This window comes from Balaenoptera acutorostrata, chromosome 14, assembly GCF_949987535.1.
Source record: "Balaenoptera acutorostrata chromosome 14, mBalAcu1.1, whole genome shotgun sequence".
NCBI lineage: Eukaryota > Metazoa > Chordata > Mammalia > Artiodactyla > Balaenopteridae > Balaenoptera > Balaenoptera acutorostrata.
Window position 1 is genome coordinate 74,749,167 of NC_080077.1, and position 24,524 is coordinate 74,773,690.

At 38.6% G+C, this 24,524-nt stretch overlaps 1 protein-coding gene across 5 annotated transcripts in view; it reads left to right on the forward strand.

Annotated features, from left to right (window-relative positions):
- Positions 1-24,524, forward strand: part of SNAP91 (synaptosome associated protein 91) — a 157,165-nt gene that overhangs the window by 39,865 nt on the left and 92,776 nt on the right. For all 5 annotated transcript variants that reach the window (XM_057527741.1, XM_057527739.1, XM_057527740.1 and 2 more), the window contains exons 3-7: positions 12,174-12,316; positions 12,955-13,030; positions 13,783-13,885; positions 15,608-15,701; positions 17,379-17,490. In XM_057527741.1, the coding sequence (XP_057383724.1) occupies positions 12,174-12,316; positions 12,955-13,030; positions 13,783-13,885; positions 15,608-15,701; positions 17,379-17,490 (528 nt within the window). The remainder of the gene's footprint in view (positions 1-12,173; positions 12,317-12,954; positions 13,031-13,782; positions 13,886-15,607; positions 15,702-17,378; positions 17,491-24,524) is intronic.

Genomic DNA, 24,524 nt, shown 5'->3' on the forward strand with positions numbered 1-24,524 from the left:
GGATAGGAAGGAGGATTTTATAAACGGGATTGAGGAAACCTTTGGGGTGATGGATATGCTCATTATCTTGATTTTGGTGATAGCTTTATAGGTGCATATGTTAGCCAAAACTTATCAAATAGTATGCTTTAAATATATGCAGTTTTGTGAATCTCAATTATACTTCAGTAAAACTATTTCTAAACTACCAGAGTGCCACCAGATCTGTCTTCCCAAGTTCAACTAAGACTTTGAATTCTAAGGAATTCAAATGTGATAAATATTTAGCATTTAGATTCTCACGATTTTCAAGAGTTTTTTTCAGCATGTTCATGTCTTTGTTCAATTTTTTGAAGTTCTTTACATGGAAGCCCTTTATTTCATGAAGAAGTAGAGCAGTATAAATGCATACAGACTACTGGTGAGAATATAAATTGGTGCAATCACTATGTAAAAACACTTCTAATGTAAAATATGTGCGTACTCTACAACATAGCAGTTCTCTTTCTTGGAATGGACCGAGAATAGCAGCTCTCAAACTGGTCTCAGGTCGCCTTTGCACTCTTAAATTATTGAGGAATTCAAAGAGCTTTTGTTTATGTTATGTGAGTTATATCTTTAGATATTTACTTATATTAGAAATCAAAACTGATAACATTTAGAAATATTTTTCATTTTTAAATAACCATAATAAACATACTGACAGGTTAACACAAATAATACTTTTAGGGAGAACAATGGTTTTCCAAAACAGAAAAACAAGTGAGAAGAGTGGTATTGTTTTATATTTTTTAATATATTTATATCTAATATCTTGCTCAATCGAAGATGGACGCTCATATCTGTTTTTATATTTAATGTTTTGGGATATACTGTCTTAATTGAAGTGTATGAGGAAAATCTGGCCTCACACAGATATACAGTTGGAAAAGGGAGAACCTTAGCAGATAATTGTGGGTAGTCTTCTTTGATACTACATCATAACTCTCTAAGTGATAGTTTTTTAAATTTAAGTTGCAGTGTTGAATATGAAACCACATTAGTGAATTTTTTGTACTCTGTTGCATTAAAATCCATTGGCATTTGTCGATCTGTACTTTGAATGCATTGATCACATTATTTGTAATATTATGCACTAGTTTGGAAAATATTGGGTCAGGTGAGTAATTCACATCTTCCAAATGTTGACACATTTCATTATATAATATCAACAAATGATACTCATTAATATCACCAACAATCTTATCAGAAAAGTCTCCAAGAACTAGAAAACTGTCAAGCTTGCCATGGCAGACGTAAGTTTTCTGAAATTCTAATTTTTACTTGAAAGACTGAATTTTATCAATGGCAGCCAGTAATACCATTTATTTCTTTGAAGTGACAGGTTCACTTCCTTTATTTTCGAGAGATAACTGTTAAATACCAAGTCTGAATCATGATGGTTTGAAATCTGTCAGTCATTCTTTCAAGTAAAACAGTGGTCTGTGGAAAAAATGGTTAAGTTCAGCTTGCAATTCAAGCACACGATTGCTTTTCCTTGAGATAGACGTTGCTATTTGTTAGGCATCAGAAGTGCCTTATGCAGCTTCACATTTAGGGACAGAACAGGAAACATTTTCTGTAAGAGGTCAACAAGTATATACGTTAGACATTGTGGACCACGGAATTGAGTTTTAGTTGAGTGTTGTAACGATTCAGCTACATCAGTGCAGTGTGAAAGCAGCCTTAGACAATATGTAAACAAATGGATGTGACTGTGTACCAATAAAACTTTATTTACAAAAACAGGGAGCAGACTAGGTTTGCACAGCAAACTGTAGTTTGCCAACCCTGACATACAGTATTAAAAAGATGAGTATATTAAGGTTAAGAGTTAATAAAATTAATAACTTACTGCTTCACTAAGGACATGCTTCTCAGTAGCATTGATATCTGTCATCATTCTTCTATCTGAATGATAGATGCTCTTGAGCATCTATCAAGAGGATCCATGCTTACTGCTCTTCATTGTGTAACCCTCCGCTCGGATGCTATTCTCAGCATCTGAGCCCTGGATTCTAGAGTTTATCCTGCCTCGAGAACGTCCCATAAATTATCTCTACCCTCTTTTCAAACTCAGCTCTTTTTGACTTCTCCTTCTTGATCTCAAACATGCTTACATGTGTCCCGTCTTTAAATGATAAAAGCCTTCCTTTGACCCTCTCCTCCACTCACACCCAGTCTGTGCTTGGGCTCTATTTCCTTTGCAATGGCAGCAGTCTCCTAGTCGTACATTTTGTTCTTAGGGTTCTCTTTGCTAGGACTTTTGTAATGTTTGATACCAGTGATCCCTGATTGCTTCTTGAAATTTTTGAAGCTCTCAATTGCCTCCAAAATTTAATTTTCCTGGGCTTCTATTTATCATTCTGATGGTTCTTTCACCCAGTTTTCTTCCATTCATCTCTTAAATGTTGGTCTTTCTTGGTTTTGCTTCTTATTTTCTTATTTATAACAGATAATTTTCATTGTTCTTTGTATGATCCATGGGTTACCTCTTCTGCTTTCATGATTTCAGCTCCCATGTCTTTGCTGGTGACTCCCAAAGTTGTATCTAGACTAAGCGTTTCTCCTGAGCTTTAGAACATGCTTCCACTCCCCTATCAGACATCTCAATTTGGAGCTCCAGCAGCTACTTCATATGTATCATGTCTAAAATAGTTTATTTCTCTTTTGAAACCCACTTTCCTCCTTATTTCAGTAAAAAGCATTTACTGGGCCCCAAACTAGAAATCTGGAGTTATTTAAGATTCCTTTTCCCTTCACCTCTAATATCTATGTGCTCACCTGCAAATCCCCATAGCTGTACCTCCTAAATTTCTTTCTGCTACATTCATTATCTCCCTGTCTCCACTGCCTTTTCGTGAGTTCAGCTTCCTCTCTCTGGCTCTCAGCTGGGCTTTCTAATGTACCCTTGTCCTGTCTTCTAGTATATCTTTCCAGGCAAAGGTGATTCTTCCTTATCTGCCTCTTCTTACCTTGCCGATATTATTTAGTAGTCACTGGGTAATGTGGTTGCCTGTAAAAGCAAAATCTTATTGGTACTTTTCTGCTAAAAGACTCCCAGGGGCTCCCCTTGGTCCAAAGGCTGAAGTTGAAACTCTTTAATGCCAGGTGTGAGATCTCTCACTGGCCATCCCCTGGCTCTTTAGTTAAGTTCCTCCCCTCCGTCTGCCCACATATACCCAGCCCCCAGACCACCACAGTTCTCCAGGGACACATCCATCACCTCTTACGGCTGCACTCTTTGCACATTTGCTAAAAATGTCCTCACTCCCCTCCCATGTCACAGTTGACTTAAGGGTCCCGCTCCACTCTTTCCTCCCCGTGGAATCTTTCCTAATACCCCACCATACTCTCACAGTACACTGCATGGATAACAGCATTTACAGACATTTATTTTGGGTGCCTACTTTGTTCAGATCATTTGCAATCCTTATAATAACCTTGAAAGGTAGTAATTATTACTCCCATTTTAAAGATGAGGGCCCGAGTCCAAGATACGTAATATTAAATGATTTGTCTGAAGTTACACATGTAGATGGGGACTGAGCTAGGCTCTGGACCTGGGCTCTTTCTGTTCTATCAGTCTGTATCTCTTTACTCTTCTAGGGATTTCTTTACTATCTGAACATGTATCCATCTCCTCTGATCAGCAATACATTTCCACATCACCAGTTCAATAAAAAAAGGAATAGAAGAATTTGTGACGGACACAGAGTTTCAGGTATAAAGCAGTCCCATGATATAATCTCAGAAAACAGTGTTAGAGCTTAGTGATTTGTCTTTTTCAAAGAACTGTTTATTTAGATCTTGGGTAAAGTATTTTGGTTCTTGTACGTTTTGGTCAACAAATGTTTACTGTGCGCAGTGTTCTCCGTCCGAAGCCCTGCCCAGGAAACAGACATTGGTATGATTGTTTCCATCCTCAGAGAGCTTTGGTATGGTAGGAATTTATGACAGACACACAGCTGATGTGGACAGGCAGTAAGAATAAAGCGCCTCAGGTTTTTAAGCAGAGGAAGGTCACATGAGACTGCATTCAAATGGGACCAGGAAAGATTTCCTGATGGGTGAGTAGGATTCCAATAAAGGGAGATATTTATTTTAAACTTCCTATCTTCCTATTCAGGGGATAGGAAGTTTAAAATAAATATAAAGTAAGAAAGAAGTCTGGTTTGGTCCATTTATAATTCAGATCAATTATTTTTTTTTAATATTTTATTTATTTATTTATTTATTTATTTATTTATTTATGGCTGTGTTGGGTCTTCGTTTCTGTGTGAGGGCTTTCTCCAGTTGCGGCAAGTGGGGGCCATTCCTCATCGTGGTGCACGGGCCTCTCACTATCGCGGCCTGTCTTGTTGCGGAGCACAGGCTCCAGACGCGCAGGCTCAGTAATTGTGGCTCACGGGCCCAGTCGCTCCGCGGCATGTGGGATCTTCCCAGACCAGGGCTCGAACCCGTGTCCCCTGCATTGGCAGGCAGACTCTCAACCACTGCGCCACCAGGGAAGCCCCAGATCAATTATTGATACCCTTTAGTCTTGGAGTTAAGAGCAGTGATGGAGTATCAATTTAAAAAATTCTGTTTATTGTACAATAAACAAATGCATAAAACAAATGTGGAGCTTAATGATTAATGAGTGTGAATTTTAAGTAAGGAACAGGGTGGGTTTGTCTTTGCGTTTGTTGCATGGGATTTCCTAGGCACTGGGTATCACATGCGGTCCTCTGCAGGACGGGTGTGGCCTGTAAGAGAATTCGAAGTTTTCTTGTCCTGACAAGGTCATCTTGTCTGTTGAAGTAATTTTCTTAAGTCCACACTGCGCCAGGGTGGCTTTGCTTCTGTTCCTTAGGACATGGTCTTTGGTTGCCTCAGCTAACTTTTTGACAGTGCTCACTTTTTCTGAATTCTCGGCAGCCCCTCTTGGACACTATAGACATTTTTCTTCCCCTGAGGTACACCTGGAATAGTAGCTAATATGTAGATGTGGATGGTGAACGTGTTACAAAGATTTACTCTCTTATAAACTCAGGTCAAATCATAGTAATTTAATGCCTGCATGATCTGTGAAAGCTTTGATGAGCATAGTAGAATTCTTTCTTCTTTTACTGTTCCCTCTCATTCTGCCACTTACATGACAAGTGTGGTATTAGCACCTATCAAAATTAAAATCCAAGTGAAGTAGGCTTTTCGATATAGTATTTCAAAAAATACACTTATGTTATTGCCTTCAGATGGTATATATCAGGAGTCCCCAACCCCCCTGGGCCGCACAGCAGGAGGTGAGTGGCAGGCAAGCGAGCGAAGCTTCATCTGTAGTTACAACCTCTCCCCATCGCTCGCATTACCACCTGAGCTCCACTTCCTGTCAGATCAGCGGCGGCATTAGATTCTCATAGCAGCTCGAACACTACAGTGAACTGCACATGCGAGGGATCTAGGTTGCGTGCTCCTTATGAGAATCTAACGCCTGATGATCTGAGGTGGAGCTGAGATGGTGATTCTAGCGCTGGGGAGCAGCTGCAAATACAGAGAGGTTTGACTGCACAGAGACCACAATAAATCAACTGCTTGCAGACTCATATCAAAACCCTATCAGTGAGTGGCAAGTGAAAACAAGCTCAGGGCTCCCACTGATGCTGCATTATGGTGAGTTATATAATTATTTCATTATATATTACAATGTAATAATAATAGAAATAAAGTGCACAATAAATGTAATGTGCTTGAATCATCCCAAAACCACCCCCCTGCCCAGTCCGTGGAAAAATTGTCTTGTATGAAACCGGTCCCTTGTGCCACAAAGGTAGGGGACCGCTGGTGTATAGAATAAGTGTCCGCATGTTTGAGACTTTGTGCTAGGAGTGATAACAAAAAAGATTAACATAAAGTTTAGCTTTCCTGGGAGTTTGTAATTTTAAAAAATGACAGTGGTACTGGAAAACGGATAAAATTCAGAAGAGGATACAGAAGAGCATTCAATAGAAAAAATAAGCCCAAGAAAAAATAAATACATTGGGTAAATGTATTTATATGTCGATGTGTGAAAATATGACATTTAATTTTCTTTGAAGGAAAGATATTTTTTTTTTTGAATTTTATTTTATTTATTTTTTTATACAGCAGGTTCTTATTAGTCATCAGTTTAATACACATCAGTGTATAACATGTCCATCCCAATCTCCCAATTCATCACAGCACCACCACCACCACCCCCTGCCGCTTTACCCCCTTGGTGTCCATACATTTGTTCTCTATGTCTGTGTCTCAATTTCTGCCCTGCAAACCGGTTCATCTGTACCATTTTTCTAGGTTCCACATATATGCGTTAATATACGATACTTGTTTTTCTCTTTCTGGCTTACTTCACTCTGTATGACGGTCTCTAGATTCATCCCTGTCTCTACAAATGACCAATTTCGTTCCTCTTTATGGTTGAGTAATATTCCATTGTATATATGTACCACATCTTCTTTATCCATTTGTCTGTCTTTGGGCATTTAGCTTGCTTCCATGACCTGGCTATTGTAAATAGTGCTGCAGTGAACATTGGGGTGCATGTGTCTTTTTGAATGATGGTTTTCTCTAGGTATAGGCCCAGTAATGGGATTGCTGGGTCATATGGTAATTCTATTTTTAGTTTTTTAAGGAACCTCCATACTGTTCACCATAGTGTCTGCATCAATTTACATTCCCATCAACAGTGCAAGAGGGTTCCCTTTTCTCCACACCCTCTCCAGCATTTATTGTTTGTAGATTTTCTGATGATGCCCATTCTAACTGCTGTGAGGTGATACCTCATTGTAGTTTTGATTTGCATTTCTCTAATAATTAGTGATGTTGAGCAGCTTTTCATGTGCTTCTTGGCCACCTGTATGTCTTCTTTGGAGAAATGTCTATGTAGGTCTTCTCCCCATTTATGGATTGGGCTGTTGGTTTTTTTAATATTGAGCTGCATGAGCTGTTTATATATTTTGGAGATTAATCCTTTGTCCGTTGATTCGTTTGCAAATATTTTCTCCCATTCTGAGGGTTGTCTTTTCGTCTTGTTTGTAGTTTCCTTTGCTTTGCAAAAGCTTTTAAGTTTCATTAGGTCCCATTTGTTTATTTTTGTTTTTATTTCCGTTACTCTAGGAGGCAGGTCAAAAAAGATCTTGCTGTGATTTATGTCAAAGAGTGTTGTTCCTTTGTTTTCCTCTAAATAAGAGTTTTATAGTGTCCGGTCTTACATTTAGGTCTTTAATCCATTTTGAGTTTATTTTTGTGTATGGTGTTAGGGAGTGTTCTAATTTCATTCTTTTACATGTAGCTGTCCAGTTTTCCCAGCACCACTTATTGAAGAGGCTGTCTGTCTTTTCTCCATTGTATATCCTTGCCTCCTTTGTCATAGATTAGATGACCATAGGCGTGTGGGTTTATCTCTGGGCTTTCTATCCTGTTCCATTGATCTATATTTCTGTTTTTGTGCTAGTACCATATTGTCTCATTACTGTAGCTTTGTAGTGTAGTCTGAAGTCAGGGAGCCTGATTCCTCCAGCTCCATTTTTTCCCCTCAAGACTGCTTTGGCTATTCGGGGTCTTTTGTGTCTCCATGCAAATTTTAAGATTTTTTTGTTCTAGTTCTGTAAAAACTGCCATTGGTAATTTGATAGGGATTGCATTGAATCTGTAGATTGCTTTGGGTAGTATAGTCATTTTCACAATATTGATTCTTCCAATCCAAGAACACGGTATATCTCTCCACCTGTTGGTATCATCTTTAATTTCTTTCATCAGTGTCTTATAGTTTTCTGCATACAGGTCTTTTGTCTCCCTAGGTAGGTTTATTCCTAGGTATTTTATTCTTTTTGTTGCAGTGGTAAATGGGAGTGTTTCCTTAATATCTCTTTCAGATTCTTCCTCATTAGTGTATAGGAATGCAAGAGATTTTTGTACATTAGTTTTGTATCCTGCAACTTTACCAAATTCATTGATTAGCTTTAGTAGTTTTCTGGTGGCATCTTTAGGATTCTATGTGTATACTTTCATGTCATCTGCAAACAGTGACAGTTTTACTTCTTCTTTTCCTATTTGTATTCCTTTTATTTCTTTTTCTTCACTGATTGCCGTGGCTAGGACTTCCAAAACTATGTTGAATAATAGTAGTGAGAGTGGACATCCTTGTCTTGTTCCTGATCTTAGAGGAAATGGTTTCGGTTTTTCACCATTGAGAATGATGTTTGCTGTGGGTTTGTCGTATATGGCCTTTATTATGTTGAGGTAGGTTCCCTCTATGCCCACTTTCTGGAGAGTTTTTATCATAAATGGGTGTTGAATTTTGTCAAAAGCTTTTTCTGCATCTATTGAGATGATCATATGGTTTTTCTTCTTCAATTTGTTAATATGGTGTATCACATTGATTTGCATATATTGAAGAATCCTTGCATCCCTGGGATAAATCCCTCTTGAATGTGGTGTATGATCCTTTTAATGTGTTGTTGGATTCTGTTTGCTAGTATTTTGCTGAGGATTTTTGCGTCTATATTCATGAGTGATATTGGTCTCTAATTTTCTTTTTTTGTAGTATCTTTGTCTGGTTTTGGTATCAGGATGTTGGTGGCCTCATAGAATGAGTTTGGGAGTGTTCCTTCCTCTGCAATTTTTTAGAAGAGTTTAAGAAGGATTGGTGTTAGCTCTTCTCTAAATATTTGATAGAATTCACTGGTGAAGCCATCTGGTCCTGGACTTTTGTTTGTTGGAAGATTTTTAGTCACAGTTTCAATTTCATTACTTGTGATTGGTCTGTTCATATTTTCTATTTCTTCCTGGTTCAGTCTTGGAAGGTTATACCTTTCTAAGAATATGTCCATTTCTTCCAGGTTGTCCATTTTATTGGCATAGAGTTGATTGTAGTAGTCTCTTAGGATGCTTTGTATTTCTGTGTTGTCTGTTGTAACTTCTCCTTTTTCATTTCTAATTTTATTGATTTCAGTCCTCTCCCTCTTTTTCTTGGTGAGTCTGGCTAATGGCTTATCAATTTTATCTTCTCAAAGAACCAGCTTTTAGTTTTATTGATCTTTGCTATTGTTTTCTTTGTTTCTATTTCATTTATTTCTGCTCTGATCTTTATGATTTCTTTCCTTCTGCTAACTTTGGGTTTTGTTTGTTCTTCTTTCTCTAGTTCCTTTAGGTGTAAGGTTAAATTGTTTATTTGAGATTTTTCTTGTTTCTTGAGGAAGGCTTGTATTGCTATAAACTTCCCTCTTAGAACTGCTTTTGCTGCATCCCATAGGTTTTGGATCATCGTGTTTTCATTGTCATTTGTCTCTAGGTATTTTTTCATTTCCTCTTTGATTTCTTCAGTGATCTCTTGGTTATTTAGTAACGTATTGTTTAGCCTCCATGTGTTTGTGTTTTTTACATTTTTTTCCCTGTAATTGATTTCTAGTCTCATAGTGTTGTGGTCAGAAAAGATGCTTGATATGATTTCAATTTTCTTAAATTTACTGAGGATTGATTTGGGACCCAAGATGTGATCCATCCTGGAGAATGTTCCATGTGCACTTGAGAAGAAAGTGTAATCTGCTGTTTTTAGATGGAATGTCCTATAAATATCAATTAAATCTATCTGGTCTATTGTGTCATTTAAAGCTTGTGTTTCCTTATTAATTTTCTGTTTGGATGATCTGTCCAATGGTGTAAGTGAGGTGTTAAAGTCCCCCACTATTATTGTGTTACAGTTGATTTCCTCTTTTATAGCTGTTAGCAGTTGCCTTATGTATGGAGGTGCTCCTATATTGGGTGCATATATATTTATAATTGTTATATCTTCTTCCTGGATTGATCCCTTGATCATTATGTAGTGTCCTTCCTTGTGTCTTGTAACATTCTTTATTTTAAAGTCTATTTTATCTGATATGAGTATTGCTACTCCAGCTTTCTTTTGATTTCCATTTGCATGGAATATCTTTTTCCATCCCCTCACTTTCAGTCTGTATGTGTCCCTAGGTCTGAAGTGGGTCTCTTGTAGATAACATATATATGGGTCTTGTTTTTCTATCCATTTAGCCAGTCTGTGTCTTTTGGTTGGGGCATTTAATCCATTTACATTCAAGGTTATTATCGATATGTATGTTCCTATTAGCATTTTCTTAATTGTTTTGGGTTTGTTTTTGTAGGTCCTTTTCTTCTCTTGTGTTTCCCACTTAGAGAAGTTCCTTTAGCATTTGTTGTAGAGCTTGTTTGGTGGTGCTGAATTCTCTTAGCTTTTTCTTGTCTGTAAAGCTTTTGATTTCTGCATCGAATCTGAATGAGATCCTTGCTGGGTAGAGTATTCTTGATTGTAGGTTCTTCCCTTTCATCACTTTAAATATATCATGCCACTCCCTTCTGGCTTGTAGAGTTTCTGCTGAGAAATCAGTTGTTAACCTTATGGGAGTTCCCTTGTATGTTATTTGTCGTTTTTCCCTTGCTGCTTTCGGTAATTTTCCTTTGTCTTTAATTTTTGCCAATTTGATTACTATGTGTCTCAGCATGTTTCTCCTTGGGATTTTGCTGTATGGGACTTTATGCACTTCCTGGACTTGGGTGGCTATTTCCTTTCCCATGTTAAGGAAGTTTTCGACCATAATCTCTTCAAATATTTTCTCTGGTCCTTTCTCTCTCTCTTCTCCTTCTGGGACCCCTCTAATGCGAATGTTGTTTCGTTTAATGTTGTCCCAGAGGTCTCTTAGGCTGTCTTCATTTCTTTTCATTCTTGTTTCTTTATTCTCTTCTGCAGCAGTGAATTCCACCATTCTGTTTTCCAGGTCACTTATCCATTCTTCTGCCTCAGTTATTACGCTATTGATTCCTTCTAGTATATTTTTCATTTCAGTCATTGTATTGTTCATCTCTGTTTGTGTATTTTTAAATTTTTCTAGGTCTTTGTTAAATATTTCTTACATCTTCTCGATCTTTGCCTCCATTCTTTTTCCGAGGTCCTGGATCATCTTCACTATCATTATTCTGAATTCTTTTTCTGGAAGGTTGCCTATCTCCACTTCATTTAGTTGTTTTGGGGGATTTTTTCTTGTTCCTTCATCTGGCACATAGCCCTCTGCCTTTTCATCTTGTCTGTCTTTCTGTGAATGTGGTTTTTGTTCCACAGGTTACAGGATTGTAATTCTTCTTGCTTCTGCTGTCTGCCCTCTGGTGGTTGAGGCTATCTAAGAGGCTTGTGCACATTTCCTGATGGGAGGGACTGGTGGTGGGTAGAGTTGGGTGTTGCTCTGGTGGGCAGAGCTCAGTAAAACTTTAATCCACTGACTGCTGATGGGTGGGGCTGGGTTCCCTCCCTGTTGGTTGTTTGGTCTGAGGCAACCCAACACTGGAGCCTAGCCGGGCTCTTTGGTGGGGCTAATGGCAGACTCTGGGAGGGCTCACGCCAAGGAGTACTTCCCAGAACTTCTGCTGCCAGTGTCCTTGTCCTCACGGTGAGCCACAGCCACCCACCCACCCCATCCTGCCTCTGCAGGAGACCCTCCAACACTAGCAGGTAGGTCTGGTTCAGTCTTCTATGGGGTCACTGCTCCTTCCCCTGGGTCTCAGTGTGTACACTACTTTGTGTGTGCCCTCCAAGAGTGGAGTCTCTGTTTCCCCCAGTCCTGTTGAAGTCCTGCAATCCAATCCCGCTAGCCTTCAAAGTCTGATTCTCTAGGAATTTGTACTCCCATTGCCAGACCCCAGGTTGGGAAGCCCGACGTGGGGTCAGAACATTCGCTCCAGTAGGTGGACTTCTGTGGTATAAGTGTTTTCCAGTTTGTGAGTCACCCACCCAGCAGTTATGGGATTTGATTTTATTGTGATTGCGCCCCTCCTGCCGTCTCATTGTGGCTTGTCCTTTGTCTTTGGATGTGGGGTATCTTTTTTGGTGAGTTCCAGTGTCTTCCTGTCGATGATTGTTCAGCAGTTAGTTTTGATTCCCATGCTCTCGCAAGAGGGAGTGAGAGCACATCCTTCTACTCCACCATCTTGAACCAATGTCTCTGACATTTAATTTTTGAAAATCTTTTTAGCTGTTGTCAATGCAATTTTGGACTCATAAACTCAACAGGTTTAAATGTTTAAAATCTGAAATGAAATTTTTTTATTCAATCATTAGTGTCATTGACTGAAATCTTCTATTTTCATAGATTTGATCCAGGCTACCAATGAGACCAATGTTAATATTCCTCAGATGGCGGACACGCTCTTTGAGCGAGCAACAAACAGTAGCTGGGTGGTTGTATTTAAAGCTTTAGTCACTACGCATCATCTCATGGTGCATGGAAATGAGGTAAACCATGTAAACCTAACTTCTCTTTTTTTGGCAGGGGAGGGAGCTTGGTGATGACTTAAGTTTCTTAAGCTTTCACTAATTAGGAGAAAAATAAGAGGAAGTATATGGTTCAAAGTCATCTGGAGTACAATTTTAATCTACTGTTTAGCTGTTTTTTAGAAATATGTTGTTAGACATTTTGTTAGAGATATCAAAGTGTTAAATCTGTATATACCATGTAAACGTATTAATGGACAAAAATATTAGGAGAAAGGTACAACAAAATTATTTTCCCATTGGGAAGTAATTCTTTGTGCCTCTGTGTGAAAATTGCTTTCATAAAAATGTTTAATTTTGGAAAATATTGACTAAACTAAAAATTAGCCATTTTATATGGGATACCTTCCGAATCCTATTAAATTGCAGTGTTTCTGTTATATACAGAAATGAAAGATCACACAATTTAATTCTATTTCAGTGAGTATGATCAGTTTTTATTCCCCCTCAGAGAAAGCCCGCAGACTAGGAAACTTTATACTGAGTAAAAAATATCACAATGAGAATTTATATTTTTAGAAAATTCCCTTTAGTATCAGAACTTGTTTAAAGTAGTGATTTCAGAATATTGATGTTTAGTTCTGACTTTTGTTTTTCAGAGATTTATTCAGTATTTGGCCTCTAGAAATACACTATTCAATCTCAGCAATTTTTTGGACAAAAGTGGATCCCATGGTGAGAATATTATGTTTTATAATTTTCTTGCTAATGTTTTTGATGCAGAATTTTTTGATTTTTGAAGTGAGGTTATTAATTAAAAGTCAGTGTTAACTGATAGCTCCATTGGATATACAAGGAAAAAAATGTAAACGTAACTATATAGTTACTTTATATTAGCTTTAAAATATTTAATTGTTATGCAACTCAGCATATGAATTATACATTAATTCTATTTCTTGTCTTTTTCAGTGTTTACCTTAAAAAGTAACAGTGGGTATGTTAGATCCACAATTGTTTGTTAATGAAGGTGTAAGAGGCAATGAAATGAAAAAGTACTTTCCCAATTAAAAATAATCCAGTTTTAAATGTTTTTTTGTAAATTAATAGAATTTGTACTGCAGTCATTTGTTCATTCAGCATATTTACTGGTTGTCTATTACGTATAAGGCAAGCACACCAAGCAAGTGGATAGTTCTCAGATAGCTGCATGTATTAAATCTGAAACAGTGAACAAAAATGCAAGGAAAAATCAGAAAAGACATTCTGTACAAAGATGGTAGCATATCTAAATTGAATAGTCTTGGAATGTCTCATGCCAAAAGTATTTTTACCTGAAGTACGATTTTAAATGAGGCCTGTCTGGTACACTTATTGACCTCATCTTAGAATTATTTACATTTGAGGAGTTTAAAAAAAAATTGGAACTAGCAAAACACAGTTGAAGGTATTTTATTAATTAGTTTTATCTCCTCTGCCCCTCCCCCCAGGTTATGATATGTCTACCTTCATAAGGCGCTATAGTAGATATTTGAATGAAAAGGCTTTCTCTTACAGACAGATGGCATTTGATTTTGCCAGAGTGAAGAAAGGGTATGTTTTTTCTTTCTCATATTTATTTGAGCAGAAGTCTTTGAGACATACTTGATTTATCTTAACTAAGTTAATTGCCAACTAGTTTTGATCATGAAGGCCCAGTTTATAATAACCTAAAAAAAAAACTCAATAATATTATGCAAGTTAGCCTTGTGGTTGCAATGTTACTTATTTATATTTTCATGCAGAAAATCTGATTTGCTGCTCAGAGTTGACATGGTACAACATTTTATTTTGTTAAAATCAACTCAAAATTCTTGAACAGTTATATACCTTCAAATAATTTTAAATGGAGAGAATTTAAACAAGTTTCATTTAAAAGAACATGGCTGTAGCCGACAATAGTTCAATGTGTTTTGATTGAGGTGAAACTGAACTGTATGTATGTGTGGAGATCTGTCACAAATCTGGAGGACAGATAATACTGTCCTACTATTATACATGCACACACACAAACACATGAAAACATACCATATTTGAACTAATTATTAATACTAACCATTGATTAGGAAAATCTCATTGATACAGACTGCTTGCATGTTTAATTCATAATTGCTATTTATTTCCCTCTAAGTAGATGTTTGAATTTAATCAAAAGTGTTCAGCTATAAATCTGTGCAAATCTTGTATCCACTCCTACTTTGAAATAATGGCAACATATTGTACAAAGTTTAATATTTTAGTCTCAAGAATTCACACAAAGAGATATAACTCTGTTTTCTGATAGCTGACCTAAACTAAGCTTTGAACTACTTTTTTTTATCATGGTAGTGAAAAATATAAACTTGCCTATTCAAAATAAACTAGTTTCTTGTGGGTGAACATTTTATAAAATGAAGGTTTGACTTCATCCCCATCTCATTAGAGATGATTCTAGTTCCTGTGCCTCCCTCTGACTTCTTACGTGGCCCTGGGCAGCCGTGGCTGATGTTCCAAGCTGGACTGTGACCTCTCCACAATATGTCCACAGCCTTCTTAGAAACTTCTGCACCGCTGAGTGGGCACATAAGGGCACTTGGGGTTGCTTTCCCTACCGTTGAGGTGGGAGAGACCGAAAGCTGCCATTATCAGCGCGGTCACGTCACCTGGGCATTTTCCTCAGCTGTTTCATTCCTGCTGCTCCTTGACCATCTCTGGATACAGGAGCTCCCTAAGAGGCCTGTGGGTGGGTGCAGGCTTCAGTGCCCCCTACGATGCACCCTTCAGTGCTAACCTCCAGTCACGTTCTCTACAGCTGGTTAGACTCAGCTCTTTTTGACCAAACTGCATATCAGAATGCCTTTTTCTTCATTTGATGGTTAATAGTATAAATTCTGCTCCCAGTCCTACAGGTTTTGAAGACTTCCAAGACATGTTTTCTCTCTCTCTCTCTCTCAAAAACAAACAAACTGGGGTTTAGGAAACCTAGATTTTTAATACTAGTATTTCTGTTACAGATTTAGAAAAATCCATTCTTAAATTCAGCTGGCCTCTTTTATCCAGACCACATTGCTTTCTTCCTGAGGGCAGTTCATAGAAAGCATGGCCTGTGTGGTTAAGGAATGCAAGTGGGTAAGAAGGAGTACAGAGAAGGGACCCAACCAAAGCCTCTTCACATCTCAGAATCATCCCAGGAGATTAACAAGGAAATAGGAGGAAAACAGTTTGGAACAATGCACGTGCTCTCAAATTTTCCACATACAAGTAAGTTTTACCTTTTTGGTTTTTTTTAAATTGTAGGGCTGATGGTGTCATGAGGACAATGGCTCCTGAGAAACTACTGAAGAGTATGCCCATACTACAGGGACAGATTGACGCGCTGCTGGAATTTGACGTACGTATCTCACCAGAAAATGCTTCTTACGCAGTCATGCTGCCTTTTATTTGAAGGTGGGCTACAGATAAAGAATTTCCTCAGGAAACAGATTTAGGTCTCCCTCATATAGTTGAATTAGATGAACACTTAGTTTAGGCTGTCAGTGAGGAATAGAGGATTTTGGTTGTCCAGACTGTCAGAGAAGTTTACAGGTGTTTATTACTTCAGTCATGGAAAAACTACGAGTGGTGCGTTCTTGGATCCCCATGTTCAGAGCAGGATGGTGGCCTCCTGTTGTGTGTGACAGAATAAAGTAGCTGCGAAACGTACGTTCAGGCGGCTAAATAGCCCAGCCTGCTATTAGCAACTATTTTTATTTTATTTTATTTTATTTTATTTTATACAGTCTGTTTAAATGGCATCATCCGTGGAAGAGAATTATTTTTGTTTTGTCACGGTCCTTCTTCCTGCCAATACCAACGGGGCTTGTCTCTTAAAAGCAAACCTGTATCTTGACTGTGATGGTGGATACACTAACTCACACATGCGATAAGATTATATAGAACTAAACATACACACGACAGGTAAAACGGGAAATCTGAGTAAGATGGGTGGATTGTATTGATATCAGTATCCTGGTTGTGATACTGTACTATAATTTTGCAAGATGTTACCTCTGGGAGAAACTGGTAAGTAGTACATGGGAATCTCTATATTTTTTTTTACAGTTTCATGTGGATTTGCAGTTATTTCAAACTAAAAATTTTAATTAATGAAACATATCTGATTTGTGAAAATAAAATGTTCTGTCATGTAGGAAGATTCTTAACTCACGTTGTTAGCTTTCCTCTGTTTTGGTGGTTGCCTAAAACAAAGATTTTCCTCAACTATGAGTAACTAAAATCTCTGTTAAGATTATGGTTTCGTCTATCCTAGTCACAACACCCAACTCCTGTGAAATTTCATTTAAAGCAGCAAACCATCTTACTGTTTTTTGACAGATTTTACAGTAAGGACGTCACTAGGTATATATGGAATTGCTTCTCTTAACTTTTTTTCTTATTATTCATTTTTGTTTGCTTTCCTTACCCTTAATGTTGGTACTGTCTTACTTAAAGGAGAAAAGAAGTCAGAAAAGGAAAAAGAGCAGAGCATGAGGAGTTGTGAGCAAGGATTGGGAAATGGAGAGAAATTATTCTTCTTTGTGCTAATGATTAGAGTATTTGGTGGGTGCGTGAATACCATGAGTCTCCAGAATTATTTTAAGGGTAGCCGACTAAGGTATGTTTTTCCTATGCTAGGCTTCCTCTCTGAGTCACTGCAGGCCCCTGGAGCCTGAACCCTTCCACAGATATCATTACACAGGGGAAGGAGAAGAATGTAATATGGCATAGTAAAAGCAACAAGAGTCCAGGTGTTCAAAAGTTGGATTTGATTTATCTGTGGATCATTAATCAAATAGAATGTATATATATATATCTTATAATTGATAGGACTAACTTCATTGACTTAAATTGAAGCAAAAAAATAGACAATCCAGTTTTTGATATTGGTAGTGTTACTCAAAGAGTTATACAGCATTTGGTGAATATGAATGAATTTCTTAGTAATCATTTGAGACTTTTTAACATGCTCTGAGAAGAATTGTCGTTTGATGATCTTCAGTTAACTTATGAAATTTTCGTCTGTTTCTAGGTACATCCAAATGAACTAACAAATGGTGTCATAAATGCTGCATTTATGCTTCTTTTCAAGGACCTTATCAAACTTTTTGCTTGCTACAACGATGGAGTTATTAATTTACTTGGTAGGTGGAACTACTGAATGGTGTCTATGAAGAGAGACTGTATCAGAATGCAAAGACTTGGATGCTGCAGACTTCATAAAAATCTAAACACATGGCTCATTCAGGTCACATTTCTGTGTGTGTTCTTATGTCGAGATTAAGTGCAGGGAATGGAAAGCATTCTAGGTATTTTCAGCAGAAAGAGATTTCATACAGGGATTTTGATGCTTACAAAATGTTGGAATGACCGAAGGAGCAGGTTCTAGGCTTTGCCTCTTGGAATAAGTCCCGTAACGATACATAACTGTTCCACTGTGCTGACAACTACCTCTGATGCCTCCCCGGGAGGTGCTCCTATTTTGATGTAGTTCCATACGTCTCACCATCTTTCCTTCGCCATAAAGTGAAAATCAGATAGATGCACTGCTTGACGTTTGGCCTACAGTAAAAGATTTCTTTCTATGGACAGGGTCACCCCTTTCTGGGATATAATGATTCAGCAAACCACTTCCACCTAGTGTCAGTCTGAGAAAACATCTCTAAACCGAGCTTGAATTATTTTTTTCCCTCTGTCAGCTGGCCATAGGGATCTACCCAAAGCCTATAGGCATGATTGGAGGGAGAAGTAGCCGTCCAGAAGATGTAGGTGCACTTGGGAGTATGAGCCACCTGTTCATACAACCTACATGGGTATTCAGGCACTGCTCGAGGCTGATCGCTTATATTACCACCTCCATTTGATGATGGAGTATATTCTTGCACTTGTCTAGCTTTATGGTTTGGTGTATAAGATATCGCTTGAGGTCTTATGATCACCTGGTATTCTCTGGTGAGAACTTCAGTCTCTAGAAGCAAGCCTAGAGCAATTTTTCCAAAGGAGATCAGTTACTGTCTGAAAAAGAAATGACCCTGCTCCAAAGCGCTAGAGGCTTCTATTGTATTTTCCTATTGGCATGTGCCAGAGTCGTCCTGCAGCATTTGGATCTGCTGTAGATACTTGCAGTGCCTTTAGCTCTGCAGGAACAAAGGCTTGAGTGGCCCCAGGTTGGAGCAGTTGCAGTGTCTTCCTTGATCTGGGCCCTGCTTCCATCTGACACCATACACCGATACTCCGTTTAGAGCAGCACATACGCATGTTGTCTGTGTTACCTCCGAAACCAAAAAAAGCTCAGCAAAACTTTCCCCTGCATTTTCGTTACAGGGAGTGCAAGGTGAAGCATTGTGTCTTTCAGATGGAGGGGACCTTTGGACCCGCAGAAACTTCATTGATGTAGCAGTTCCCTGGGCTTTCATAGATTCTCTCTCCTTCCCTTTGACCTGCCTGTGACTTATTAGGCACCTAGCATACCTGAAATTCTTTCCCATCAGCTACAGTCAACCTGATGTCATCAAATGATATCCAGTGGCATTATGACAACCAGAGAGGTTAATATACTTGAAATAAGACAGTGACCATGTACCGGCATACCTGCCAGATGAAAGAAAACTACTTCTGATGGGCTGTGTCTACTGGGGTAGATAGAAAAGAACTTGCTAGTTTGATAGAAGCTTATCACATGTCAGCAACTATGCTGATTTTATGCTGGAAAGGAGGACATATCTGGATCTCTGCAAGTAAGAATCATCACCTGATTAAGTTTCCAGTAACCTACAGTTCATCTCTAAGATTCACTCATCTTTTGCACAAACCAGATATGCAAGTTAACTGGGAATATGATGGAATTGCTACCCTGTATCTTTGTAGAGATCAAGAAACTGATGTGGGGATCCTGCTATGTTTAGAGTATTTCTGTGTATTTCAAAGTATTTCATCTATGTATTCATGAAACTGGGGAAATAACCACTGATAGTTTCATGCATCCACTGGATCTAATTTTTTTTAATCTCCTAATCCCCAGAAAGCCTCCACTCAGATTGGTAGAAAATATAGTGACATTTTGGATCCCCAGAGACTAGCATCGGCTTAGAGTCTGTGTCCCTGAAAATTCTGTGTATGTCCCTTTCCCATGTGTGTAGTCACTCTGGTAAATGTCCCTTTGCAGAAGAGTAGGAATAGATGCTTTTAGCTGTGTTTCAAGGCTCCTACTCAAGAATATCTGGAGGGCTTATTAAAATTGAGGTTGCTGGATACTAACCCAGAGTTTCTAATTCAGTAGGTCTGGGGTAGGGCCTGAGAATTTGCGTATCTAGTGACGGCCTGGATGGTGCTGGGTCTGGGGGACTACAGTTCGGGAACCACTGTGTTAGAGCCACTTCCGGATGTTCAGGCCAGCATTTTTTTTTTTAACATCTTTATTGGAGTATAATTGCTTTACAATGGTGTGTTAGTTTCTGCTTTATAACAAAGTGAATCAGCTATACATATACATATATCTTCATATCTCCTCCCTCTTGCGTCTCCCTCCCACCCTCCCTATCCCACCCCCCTAGGTGGACACAAAGTACCAAGCTGATCTCCCTGTGCTTTGCAGCTGCTTCCCACTAGCTATCTGTTTTACATTTGATAGTGTATATATGTCCATGCCACTCTCTCACTTCGTCCCAGCTTACCCTTCCCACTCCCTGTGTCCTCACGTCCATTCTCTACATCTGCGTCTTTATTCCTGTCCTGCCTCTAGGTTTATCTGAACCTTTTTTTTTTTTAGATTCCATATGTATGTGTTAGCGTACAGTATTTGTTTTTCTCTTTCTGACTTACTTCACTCTGTATGACAGACTCTGTGTCCATCCACCTCACTACAAATAACTCAATTTTGTTTCTTTTTATGGCTGAGTAATATTCCATTGTATATATTTGCCACATCTGTATCCATTCATCAGTCAATGGACAGTTAGGTTGCTTCCATGTCCTGGCTACAGGCCAGCATTTTGAATCGGTGCTTCTTGGCATGTTCACCCAAATTGATGAATTATCAGTGACATCACAAAAACGAACGTAATGGTCCTTGTTTACTGCTCAGAACCTTTAGAATTTATTTGAATTCTCTAGATTTTTATCAATTAGGATTGCCCGATTCAGGAGGAAAAAAATACAGGACATCTCGTTCAATTTGTATTCAGATCAACAGGAGTAACTTTTTTAGTATTAGTAAGTCCGATGGAATATCTGGGAGCTACTTATGCTAAAAATTATTTTTTACAATTTAAATTTAACTCAGTGTCTTGTATTTTATCTGGCATCCCGACTGCCAACATGAATTTGCACAGTCTTGCACTTCTTTTAGCATGTATGTTTTTTTCCTCTTGAGTCAGGCTTTGTACATGTCTCCCGAGGACATGCTGGATTGCTGGGTTCTAAATCTCATTCTAGGTGTTGAAGCAGTTGGCAAGGGGAAGGGAGTAAGAAGTAGAGGGACGGAGCACGAGGAGAATTTTTATTCCCTCGTGAAAGGTGGGTTGATTACAGGATCTCCAGGCAACGCAGGACCAGCCTCTTCAGACTGAGAAAGAAAAGCTTTTTCCAACAAGGGTAGCTCATGTTGGTTTGAATCTACCCAAGTACTTTCCTTTCCAGTTTTCTTTTTCAATAAGAGTCCTAACTTTCACAAAGGAGACCATGTTGAAGCTGGAAATTTAACTTGCCCACGTACATTATAATTCAGCAACTCACAAGATTAGACTCTGTGACTTTAGCGATCACAGCCCTGTGTCTGTAAGGATAAGATTATTTTAGGGCAGCCTGGAGTACCACAGTCTGACCGGAGCCTTGAGCCAGTCATTTTACATCCTGTGTTGTCATTTTCCTTTTTAAGCTCTCCAGTGGGGTCGGGAGCAGCCGTCCACCCCACAGTTCCATCTGCCTTGTTCTCATCACGGTCTATCCCAGCAGCTGCTTGTCCTGATAAGCTTCATTCTAGGTGCTTATTTCAGAAAACCACGGGTCATAATTTAAGTCATTATTTTGCTCCTGTGCAACACAGAACCCGAGAATCCCATTCTCCACTAGTTGCAGGTGGTCATCACTGCCTTCAGATTCATTCAGGTTACATATCTAATCCCAGATTCCTCCCTTGGACATTTTTGAGGGTCTGATTTCTGCAGCCTCTTCAGCCACCAAATACTGTGTCTATGCAAGAAACAGAAACCACTCTACGTATTCTAAATAGAAAGGGATTCAAAACAAGGGGTTAGGTCCTCATTTAATTATGGGAAGCCTACAGGACCTGGTTCTGGTCTCGGCCTCCTGAGATGCTCCTGGAGGAACCAGTTCTGTGCTCTAGGGACGTTACTGCTTATGAGACCACTACTTGAAAGTATGCTGAAATCACCTCGGCTGCCTTACAACACTAGGGAGCTGGAGAATGGACACTTGAAGCTATAATCCAGGGAGTAGGGAGTCAGATCGAGTGTCTGTGACTGTGACAGTTATTCCCTAAAGCCCAGGAAAGCTGGAGGGTGACAGTGAAATGCTGTGAAAGATAGCTCACCCTCCAGGGATCTTATCACTTGCCATGAGAAACAGCTGTTCAGGTACAGGAAGCCTGCTGCTGCTGCCTCAGTTTCTCCTTCCAGATCGCCCACAGGTCTGTCTAATGTGCAGAACTAAATGTGCATCCAGATCCCTGGCTTCTCATGAGTCTAGAAAAAAGATAGAATGGAGTTGGGTGAGCCAGTCACCAACCATCGAATACAGTGCTCTGGGAGGTTTTGCCTTTCCTGGGGAAAGATTCCTGCCTGTGGTGTGCAGTTCAAAACCACATCACCTTTATTTCAGGTGAGGGAGTTTGGTGGCAAGCCAAGTAAGGTAGACTTTTCCGTTCGCTTTTGCTGGCTGATCTTAATCTTCTTTACAACTCATAAAGGTGAGCTTTTGCTAAAGTTCATGTCCAGCCATCTGCTGTTTTGCTTTCTCTGTGTATTCTTCACTGGGAAACTTATTATTTCCATTATGAGGAGTCTCACATCTATCCTTTCAGTCCTTCCCTTCCTCCTGAGCTTCAGTTTTGCACGTCTACTTATTTGTCGACACTTAAATTTAAATATTGCATTCTTACCTCAAACTCGGCAACCTCTGAAACTGAACTCTTGAATTTGCCCTTCCTAATCTCCTTGTTTCTGTTTATATATAATTAGTCTTTTAAACCTGAAACCTCAGTTCTCTTTGAGTTGCCCACTGACTAAACTCTGTGCCAGTCAGAAATGAAGTTCTGTTGATTCATTCTCATCCTTTCTCCCCAGTGTACCCCCGCTTCATCCCCACTTCTGCTTCATGAACATTGGACTTAATGCCTTTACCGTTGATTTAGCAATTAAAGATGTCAAGTCATGTGACTCTCCTCTGTTATTGTCTTGAACACTCTTTAAATGCTGCTCTGCTTTACTTTATGTTGACTTTACAGATGGAGTGTATTAAGCATGCATTTTCTCCTTATATTAAAATAATAAACATTCAATGTATATTTTTTATTTCATTTAATTTGAAAAAGAGAGTCTCTTGCCTAAGATTAGGAGCAGAAAAGGAGAAGAGTTGTACCTTTTCATATTAGAGACCTAACCTTTCAAACGTGGTAGTTGTACATTCTGGCCTCACGACACTGTGGCGTTGAGTGGCCTTCATTCAGCATTGTCAGCTTGCTCTTGTGAAAGTGACACTCTAGAAGAGAAGTATACACAGTGTCCCAAGTGTTTTGAGACAGGTCTGTTTTTTGTTTGTTTACTAACTAAGCGCTAGGAATTAACTTTATAAATATATCATGGGTGAGTCTTAGTCAAGGACTTCATGACCAGATCTCTACATCTAATGTTGGAATCAACAGTGGTGCAAATCTTAGCAAACATTTTGTCACTGTAATGAAACTCTGACGCATGAATAAGAAGATGCTTCCCTTACTGACTAGTGGTCGTTAGTAATAGCCTACATGCAAGGTCTCAGTTTGCTTCACAAGGATGAGATACCTTTTCATCTGGTTCTTTTCCTCGGACAGTTATTCTGCAAAAGTCAGTACTAATATGACAAAGGAATTTATCAACACTTTATAAAGATTCACGTTACAAATGTCAATATTTGATCATTTCAGATACTGAAAATCAACATATGTTTTTCTTTATTATGAAAGAAAGAGACTCATTTCTGGGTGACCCATCCCCTCTGTTAAAAGTGTTAATTCCTCTGGTCTCTTAAGCGGGTGAGGGAACTTTACAGCTTTGCATTGATCAGTACATGTTGCTTTGCTGTGTCATTACCACTGTTACAGAAACACTTACGAGATTATAACCTAAAACCATCATTATTGAAAGTCTTTTGTTACTGAATCCTAAATTACCGCAAAAGATACAAACAACTTAAAAAGCATCCAGAGGAGACAAAAAAACACTGCTTAAAATTTTGATGCATTGGTTCTAACAGGAGATTGAGATTATTCAGTTTGATTTCTCTTTTTGTGTTATCACTGAAGATCTGATTCAAAGAAATAAAACTTATACTAAAGAAAAGTAATTTAGACACTTGGAAGAAATTGTTTATGTGAAGATTGTTTAAAAGGAAAGAAAGATGTGTTTTACCAGAATAAGTCCTAATTTTCAAAGGTTTAAACTGAAAAGATTTGTTCCCCTGTAACACCATATTTCTATCTCTAGCTTAGAAGACAGGGTGCGTGGACCAAGAAAGTATCCTTAAATTTGGCCATTTTTTAAAAGACCCACTTTCCTCTCAAATCCTAACAACTAGAAAACATTATGTGTTTGTTTTCTTGATCTTTTTGCTTCCCTCGAATACCCTACGGGGGAGGTCCATGTTAAAAGTAAAATTACCAAAAGACTGTCAACAGAAGGTAATGAGTAGCTACCCTCAATAATTAATTCTTTGTGTAATTATATATTATTAAACCTTTCTTGAGAAAATTAAAAATACTTTTGAGGTAGTAAAATTACATGCCGAATGAAATCCAGAACTTTCAAATATGAGAGAGCATAAAAATAGCATATGTTTAGCCATGTGCAAATATGAAATAATGGAGATACTGAACCATCAGTTATGATCCGGGGTTGCCAGGGAGCTATTGTAGACATTGGCCGACTGTGTGTCCATCCGCAATGTCAATAATTTTTGACTGAAT